Source organism: Chrysochloris asiatica, unplaced genomic scaffold (assembly GCF_000296735.1).
Source record: "Chrysochloris asiatica unplaced genomic scaffold, ChrAsi1.0 scaffold00054, whole genome shotgun sequence".
Lineage (NCBI taxonomy): Eukaryota > Metazoa > Chordata > Mammalia > Afrosoricida > Chrysochloridae > Chrysochloris > Chrysochloris asiatica.
Genome location: NW_006408572.1, coordinates 4,907,527 through 4,916,573, shown reverse-complemented (window position 1 = coordinate 4,916,573; position 9,047 = coordinate 4,907,527). Strand labels below are relative to the sequence as shown.

At 49.9% G+C, this 9,047-nt stretch overlaps 1 protein-coding gene across 1 annotated transcript in view; it reads left to right on the top strand.

Annotated features, from left to right (window-relative positions):
- Positions 1-766: 766 nt before the first annotated feature.
- Positions 767-9,047, top strand: part of ITGAE (integrin, alpha E (antigen CD103, human mucosal lymphocyte antigen 1; alpha polypeptide)) — a 96,670-nt gene continuing 88,389 nt past the window's right edge. The window contains exons 1-2 of the mRNA XM_006863472.1: positions 767-800; positions 1,014-1,103. Coding sequence (XP_006863534.1) covers positions 767-800; positions 1,014-1,103 — 124 coding nt within the window. The remainder of the gene's footprint in view (positions 801-1,013; positions 1,104-9,047) is intronic.

The following is a 9,047-nucleotide window of genomic DNA, read 5'->3' as shown; positions in this document are numbered from 1 at the left end:
AATGAGGGGAAACAATGGGGATCAAGTGTTAAATGGAAAATGATCTGCTCTGTAAACCTTCACCTAACTCACAATAAAAAGTTTAAAATAAAATAAAAATGTCTATCAATAAAAAAAAAAATTAAAAGAGTGGAGTTCTACACGCTTTTTGAAGCCCCCTAGTGTATTAACAGAGCTCAGGTGTGGCACTGGACTGTAATGGCGGTTTGTATTCTCTGGGATGCTGACAAGTTTATGGAGTTATCCTGGTATCATAGAGTTTAAATCCATTCTAGCAGCATGCTGCTGTATAGCCAGATTTTCCAAGAAGTCCCACCAAAGTTGAACTGAGTTGAGACCCAGAGGGCTGCTCACCTGGCCCTTCATAGTCCCAGGGCTTTGAAAGCACGAGACTGTCACAGGAGCCCAGCTTCTGGCTGTGGTGGGTTCTGGGGCAGGACAGGGCAGGAGGCTGGGACTTCATGCAGACAGCAGTTGGATTAATCTTGCTCTTGTAGCTCAGACACCTGTCGACGACACCTAGGAATGTGGCACTGGGCCAAGCCTTGTACACTGAAAGACAGGTGATTAGCAGGGCTGAAATTAAACTTCCAGGCCCAGCCCACACTGCTGAGACTGCTGAGAACGCCACACAGCTGGCTGCGTTTCAGCCGAAGTATGCTGCATATGCCTGTGTCCCCGCCTCCAGCTGAGGAGAGGGGAAGCTGAGCAGCCGAGGCCCACCTATACCTCCCGGTCTCACGCAGTTCCCTCAGCTCCAGCCAAGATGTGGCTCTTCCACGCTCTGCTCTACATAACCAGTAAGTGAGCCTCATTCCCCAAAGGAGCAGCTGCACCCTCAGCTCCAGCTGTTCATCTGTCTGTCTCTCTGTCTCATGGGGTGCACTCAGAGCCAAAGGTTGGCAAAAGTGTGTGTGAGTCAGGAACCAAAAGGGGCAAAATGGCAAGCTTGGGGTCAGCTCTCCAGGCTTACTGGGAAGGGCCACTGAGGCTCTCTGTGTTTGTGCTGACAGCCTGTGACCTCAGCATCCAGGGTGCTGCCACCCTGTTCCTGCAGCCAGCACCCCCACACCAGGCCTTCCCCCGCATAGCTCCCACTCAGGGTACATCAGGTGTTTACTGAGTTTGTTCTCAGAGCAGGTACTCTGATGATGCCCTGCCCTGCCCAGCAGAGCGCCCTATTACTGCCACGGGTCAATTTAGGAGGGTGGGAATGTGCTAGCAAGAGGCTGGGGTCCGTATGTGTATGGTAGTTGGTGAGCTTGGGGGCAGCCTGCTTCCTGTTCTGATATCAGAGCCACTGAGAACTGGTGTGCAGGTGGGTGGGAGGAGGCACTTCCTCCTCTCACCGTCTGGGGGTCCTATTCTGGGCTTTAGGCTGCTCATGGAAGTTACTTAGGCAAGCAGGTCATGAGCCTGCACCTGCCCATGAGGCCCGGAGATGAGACTGAGCATGGTCAGTGAGCCCCAAGAGAGGACCAGATCAAGACTGAGTCTAGGGTGGGCTTGCCTCATGATCTACGAAGGCTTCCTGAGGACTCCTGCTCTGGCCTGAAGCTTGACAGGAGAGTGAAGTTGTTGACAGGCAGGTATGCATAGTTCAGCGGCTCCTGGGAGACAAGTTCGTTGTGGAGACTGGATTGGGGCCAACCATGGAGTACCTGTCTGGGGAGAGCACTCTGGGAGGAGGCTCAGCGTTAGCATCCACCATAGGGCGAGGTCACTCAAGAGGCAGGTCAAAAGGTGTAGGACTCCAGCAAAGCGTGCATTTTGGACAAATCTTTGCTATTTCAAAAACATGAATACAGTAATCAAGGAAAACTAAAAACTGCTGAACTTCCTTTTCTTCATTTATTTTCAGGGACATGTAGACTGTGAAGAGGGTCTCAACTTTAGTCCCTCCTCACCTGGTTCACATGCTCCCAGGGCAGAGGAGGTGACTAGGTTTCCAAGGTTTCAAGCAAGCACTAGTAGAGCTGGAGTTCAAACCGAGGCTTCCCAGCTCTGGTAGTCTCGGGACTCCTGCTCCTCTGGCTTCTGCAGCCGCTAGAACAACCCGTCAGTATCACCCAGCCCCTTTTCCAGCTGGTGACACCCATCAAACCCTCTCTGCAGCGTCTGCACTGACTCCCCAGACTTGCACCCAGGTCACTCCACCTGGATGGGAGAAATGAAGCTGTGACAGTCCTGCTTCTAGCTGTGGGTCTTGAGACTTAGGGATGAACCAGTCCTGGAGACCATCTGGAGGAGGTACTGGTGAAGGTAGAAACCCTCAGAGTGCCTCCTGGCCCAGTAGCCTGAATCTCGTGCCTGAGTGGGCCTCCGGAGCTACAGAGACTCCAGCACTGTTTCCACCCTTCCCAGGACATCCAGTGTGGTGAGCTCCACTTGTTATCTGTGAGAGGACACGAGGCAGCATCACTCTCCTAAGAGAAGTTTAGATGAGTCTAGGGCAGATAGTCAACATGGAGGCCCAGAGCTGACCACATCTCCCCCAGTGGAGACCCAGAACTGACCACATGTCCCCCACCACACAGATCCATCACACCCTGCAGCCCAACAGTCCACCCCCCACCCCCACCCCCACATCAGTCCTCACCTCTGACTCACACTGACCACAACAGCTCACTTCTCTTGTCTGGGTCTCAGAGGTTGAGTCTACATTCCTCATTGTGTGAAGAAGGAACTGTGCTGTTGGCCTGCCTCTTGGATGACCTTGGCCCATGGTGGATACTAATGCTGAGTTCTTCAGCACAAACCGCACTCTCTCCAGACACTGTTGGTGCTCCATGGTTGGCTCCAATGCAGCCTCCAGAGTGAACTTGTCTCTCAGGAGCCTCTGAACTACAACTTTACCCAGTGGGGAAGAAGGAGCTCTGCTGACCTCTGACCAACTCAGGCTGTGGGCTGCAGGGCCTGCTGGGAGAACCGGAGGGCCGAAGACCCAGACCTGCCCTAGGACACCAGTTTGGACCTTGACCTTCAAGGACAGAAGAGGCCTTTAGCAAGTACCGACAGCTAGTGGTAGTGGTGGCGTGCCATGGAGTCAGTTCCAACTCAATGACCCTGTACAGGGTTTCCGAGGCTATAAATCTTTATAGGAGCAGAAAGCCTCATCTTTCTCCCGTGGAATAAATGGTAGTTTTGAACTGCTGACCTTGAGGTTAGCAGCCTGACTCGTAACCAGTACACTACCAGAGGTCCTTACAGACAGCTGGAGCGAGTGACTTTCTATGCAAAGAAAACCATATGGTCAGCCCTGGGGGTGTGAGGAATCTGTTTTAGGAAGATGGACGGGGAGGTTTGAGTGGGAGCAGAAGGCTGGCTGCTTGGATGTTGCCTGGCCCCTTCCCACTAGCTGAACATGCTGGGTGTTGATGATGTGGGCAGAGCTTAGGGTGGCACTGTCCCTGTCCTGGGGGTTCCTGTGTAATGAGAAAGCAGGCTACACACATACATAACAATAGTCCCTCTAGCCCCAGCCCATCAAGGATGCCTGTAGGTCTTATAACAACGGCTGGTGAGAGGGTTTTCTAGGCAGAGGAGTAACCCAAGCAGAAGTGGACTGTCAGAGATGTGCAGTGTTTGGGGGGGCATAATGGAACCCAATACCTCCGACCTCTGGAAGGCTGTCTCATAGGGTGTATGTAGAGAAGATGTGGGAATATGGAGGGTTCAGAGGGAAGATGGACTTCACCCCAAGGGCAATGGAAAGCCACAGAGGATTCTAAGCAGAGTGGTGATAGACATGTGTGTTAGGTGGGAGGGGAGTCTGGGAGAAGGGGAGGCAGTTGAGGTAGCTGCTGCCATGGTCTAGGGATGTTGGGGCAGGAGGGCATGGAGAGGAGGAGACACCCAAGAAATTTATAGGAGGAAGATAAGACAATCCACAGTCTGTGTTCAAGACCTGTTGGCCATTGTTGCCATTAGGTGACCAATGAAGGGGGAGGGAGGGAGCCAAGGTGGCTGTAAGGTTTGGGGCAGATGATGCTGAGTGGTGAAAAGACCGAGGTAGGTGGGCTGGGGACACGGCTTCACTGGACAGATGCTCTGCTGGGGGTCGAGGCACAATCCTCCCACAAGGCCTTTCTGGGCATTGGGCAACGCGTCAGAACACCTGGGTTTTGTCCCATTTGTACAGCTGGCTTGTGTAACTTTGGGTAGGCCGTGTCCGCTGTACCTCTGTTTCCTAAAGTGGAAATGGTGGTGGCTGTTGTGCTGTAAGACTGTTGATAGTGCTCAGTGCAGTGGGGGACAGGGTTGGGGCAGGCAGTGGTGGCTGACAGGATGGAGGGGTGTCTCAGTCTGACTCAGCTTGGGGAAGGCAGTCCTGTGGGTAGTGTGGTGATAGACACTGGTTTGGCTGAGCTCTCATCTGACGGCTTATGGTGGGGGGGTGCTTGAGAGGGAAGGCAAGGCAGTCAGAGAACATGGCAGGTCTGCGCTGGTGATTTGAACCCTAGGCTTTCTACTCCCGTAAAGATTTACACCCTCGGAAACCCTGTACAGGGTCGCTATGGGTCGGAACCGACTCAACGGCACTTAACAACAACAATGTTAATATTGGAGTCCGGGTATAGCACTGTAGGATTAGTACTGGACTGCTAACTGCAAAGTCAGTGGTTCAAACCCACCAACTGGAAACCCTAGACAAGGTCACTATGAGTGGGAACCAACTCAACAACACTTAACAACAACATTAGCATTCTCATACTAAGCCTCCAACGCCAAGCACGGCCCCATGTGATCTGCAGATCTTCATCTTGCAGATGGAGAAACGGGAAGTGGCAGGCCCAGGTCCTTCAGTCACTCCGTGGCAAAGTGAGGATCTGAACTCAGGACTGTTTCCCTTTGGGCCCAGTGCAAAGCAGTGTCAGAGTCTCCATGGGAAGAGGGTGAAGGAAAGGTGTTACTTGGCGTAGGGACATCCCATGCAAAAAAAATGATCAGCAGTCTGGAGGGAATCAAGAAGCTGAGCCATGTCTGACTGCCCCAGGCACCAGCTAGTTGAAGATGGCCCGTCCCCACGATCTTACGCTCCTCTACCCCTGAGCACAGGAACCTCACTGACTGACCCAGTTACTAGTTTTCTAAACCAGAGCTCTGACCCCGATCCGAGTTGCCAGCCCAGCACTGCTAAGCAGGAAGGGGACCTAGTTTCTGGAGGCCATTTGGAACGCTGCTGCCTTTGTTCACCAGCCCCCTCAATGCCTTCAGCTGTCCCCAAATGCTTTAGGACCAGGTGGGCCCCAGACACAAAAGGTCAACTGAATGTCGGCCCACGAGTCATCACTCTACTTTTCTGGATCCTGGCATCCAGCGTGGTGCCTTGAAGATAGCAGATACCCCATTGGAGAACTGTGATGGTCTCTACTCTGTGCTTTCCAAGATCTTTCTGGTGAACAAAGTAGAAATGGGGTTGAGGGGTGAGGCACAGGCGCTTCTGGCCCCTCTACCATTTCCAGGGCCCCTCTTCCGGACCTTCTCTGTGCTGAATTGGGCTTGTGGTTAGGAGGTGTTATGGATGATTCAGATCAGATTACAATCCGGGGGAGACAGACTTCATCACAGATCTGTCTGGCCCAGGCAAGATTTAGTCAGTGCCAGTCACTGCCCAAGAATTCACAGGGGCTCTTGAGGCAGGGAGCACATGGCAGGGCTGTGTAGACAGAGCTGGAGAGAACTGTGAGAAAGGCGCAAGAGGCAGAGGGAACAGCACGTACAAACGGTCTGGCAGTGGGAAGGAGCAGGTGATGTTCAGCGAGTAGGTGCATAGGAGCTTGAACCAGTTCCAGAGCTTACCTGGCAGAGCATACGTTGGGCTGGGTGGGGCAGTGCCGTAGGGGCTCAGGGGGAGACTGGGCTCTTCCCAGGGGTTCAAATCACATCTTTCAATGGCACGGATGGAAAAAAGAAAGAAAAGAAAGCTTTTTAGTCACCTCTTGGAATAAGCTGATAGCTCCCATTTTTAGTTCTTTTCTATTTGTTTTAGCATAATTTTGCTGGTTACTCTTGGCCCAGCCTGGCTGACCAAGAAACATAGGGACCAGCCTGGAGCCTGAGCTATACTCCCTGCTGGTCATGGCCATCCTGTGTGTGAGCTCTCCTTTCATGGAGGACAGTCAGCAACCCTCTTCCTGACTTAGGGTCTTCATCTCTAATTCTTGAGGCCCCAGGGGTAGAATTTGGGGAGCCTGTGAACCCCACTCACTCAACCACTGAGTGTAGGCCTCAGTTTCAGGCCTTAGGGTACACGGTGGAGAAGGATGTCTCGCCATCATGGACAAGAAATAAACAAGGATCTGAGCAAGGTCATTTTCTACTGTGATAGATGGTACAGTCAAGGCTGGGGGGGGGGGCGGCTATAGAGTACCCAGAGGGCGTGGAGAGAAATGTTCCCCCAGGATTCAGGAAGGCCTTGCCCAAAAGGTAAATGGTGAGGAGGAGAGAGTCATAGGATGTCCGAAGACAGGGCAGAGTTTTGTACACATGTGCATTTGAGGATTGCAGAAGGTGCCCATTCTTACATCAGATTCTCAAACCGATCCATGACCCTCAAAACGGGGTCTTTGGCATTCTGGTGGGAAGACATGAATAACAGTTCCCAGAAACTTGAGGTGTGGGTTTGTTCATTCATAATGTTCTTACTAAGAGGGCCTTCAGAATTTTTTTTTTTTTTTAATTTAAATAACAAGAATCGTTTGGTTTTTTTTCTTTAGTTTTGTGGACACTGTGGTACAGGTGATGCAAACAGTTAATGTGCTTGGCTACTAACCAAATGGTTGAAGGTTTGAGTCCACCCAGAGACATCTCAGAAGAAAGATCTGGCAATCTACTTCGAGAAAAACAACTATTTAAAACCCTATGGACGGGACCCTATCCAGAGAAGCAGTGATGCCTGAGATGGAGGCAGATATGATGACATGGAGAGATGGAACAGCTGGGGACTTTAGACACAGAGAGGGAGAGGGGCTGTGTGCTGATGACCGAGGGGCAGGCTTGCAGCGTATACCGTTTGTTTGGTTGATGATGCATGGAGGGGATTGTAACCATGGCAATGAAACGATATACGATCGGATGAATGTAAAACCAATGTTCCCCCATGCAAACTATGACATAATTCACAATAAAACATTAAAACAAAAACAAAACCCTATGGAGCACAGCTCTACTCTGTCACACATGGGGTCGTCATGAATCGACTTGGCAGCAGCCAGTACTGGTGAAGGCGATATCTGATCTTTTATCCAACACACACTTCTGTGAAGTGCCTACTGTTGAGATCCCAACAGGAACCCATCAGAGAAAGTGATAGCACACCCTGATGGACAGGTCAGCTGCTGGCCTCCCACCCCCACCAGCATCATTTTGCTCTGCCCTTTTTGCCCACCTATTAGTGTAAAGCGAGTTTTCTCTTACTGTATTGAGTTTCTTTTATGAGTTACCACAAATCATTCTGGGCACGGCAGAGGGATGAAAAAAGCAAAACCAACGAACCATGTGAGAAGGACTGGGAATTCAGAGACGAAAGACAGATGCTGAGCTCAGTGCCACTGTTAGTTCTCTGTGATCCTTAAGGGAGGTGGTTTGGCATTTTTTAAATAACAAACTTTAAAGCATGTACAAAAGTAAGAAAAATAACTATCATCAACCCACGTCCCAGATTACAAAGCTATCAAGATTTTGTCAGACATGTTGCATTTATTTCGCTTTCCCTCTTTCCTTTGCCAATTTTTTTTTTTTTTTAAGGTTTTTATTGTGAATTGAGTGAAAGTTTACAGGGCACATCATCAGTTTTACATTCAACAAATCAAATACCTTGTTTCATTACAATGATTATAATCCCCTTCATGTACCATCAGTTAACAGTATTTCTCTCTATTCACTTTAGCTTTTTTTTTTTTAAACACTCAGGCACATATAATAATTTACACCTCCAAAGGGCACCTTTTGCAAGTCTGCCTCCTGGCCGCCAGCTCTTAGTCCCTCTCTTTCCATGAGTCTAGAGTCCTCAGCTGCTCCTTCTCTCCATGTCCTCCTCTCTGCCTCTATCTCTGTTGTCGCTACTTCTCTGGATAAGGTCTCTCATTCCGCTTGTGCTCTTCTCCCTTGGTGGTCCTAGGGTCCTTTGTTTCTGGACTGTAAAATCAACTACTCTCTCTTCACATCAAGTATCAATGCTATCCCCTCTGTACACAGGGTAGATAGGGACAGGCAACTTAGACATTGGCTACCTAAAATGAGGGGGCGATAAAGGCACGAAGTGACTGGCTTATAAGGTTTCAAGGGGGAGTTTAATTAAGAGTGTGTGTGGGAAGAAAGAGTCTCCACTGAATAGATTTCATCTTTTCTAGATGGGTCTGGTGAAAAGAGATGGGGATAAGATTCATATGATTCAATAGTGAATAATTGTTATCATGACAATTGCGATTGTCACAATTGTAAAGGTAGAAGTTTTTTGCTTGTTTTTAAAATGTTTTATTGTGAATTATGTGATAGTTTACATGGGAGAACATTAGTTTTACATTTCATTGCCATGGTTACAATTCCCTCCATGCATCATCAACCAACCAAAGGGTATATCCTACAAGCCTGCCCCCCACTGCTCCCTGCTCACCCCCACCCTCTGGGTCATCAGCACACAGCCCCTCTCCCTCTCTTGGTCTAAAGTCCCCAGCTGCCCTATTTCTCCATGTCATTGTCTCTGCCTCCATCTCAGGCATCAATCACTGCTTCTCTGGGTAGGGTCCCGCTCTCAGCTCTTCTACCTTCATGGTCCCAGGGACCTCCGCTCCTAGACTGCAAAGTTAATCACTCACTCCCCTCCTTGCTACAAAACATCTACCATTACATTTACAACCCTCACAACCAGTCCTGATAACAATCATTCACTACTATATCACAAGAGACTTATCCGCATTTTCTTTCATCAGCCCCGCCTAGACAGATTGGATACTACTCACTGGAGATTCTATAAAGGTAGAAGAAGTTTTGTAACAAAAACAGTTGTTGTTGTTGTTAAGTGCCATCGAGTCGGGTCCGACCCA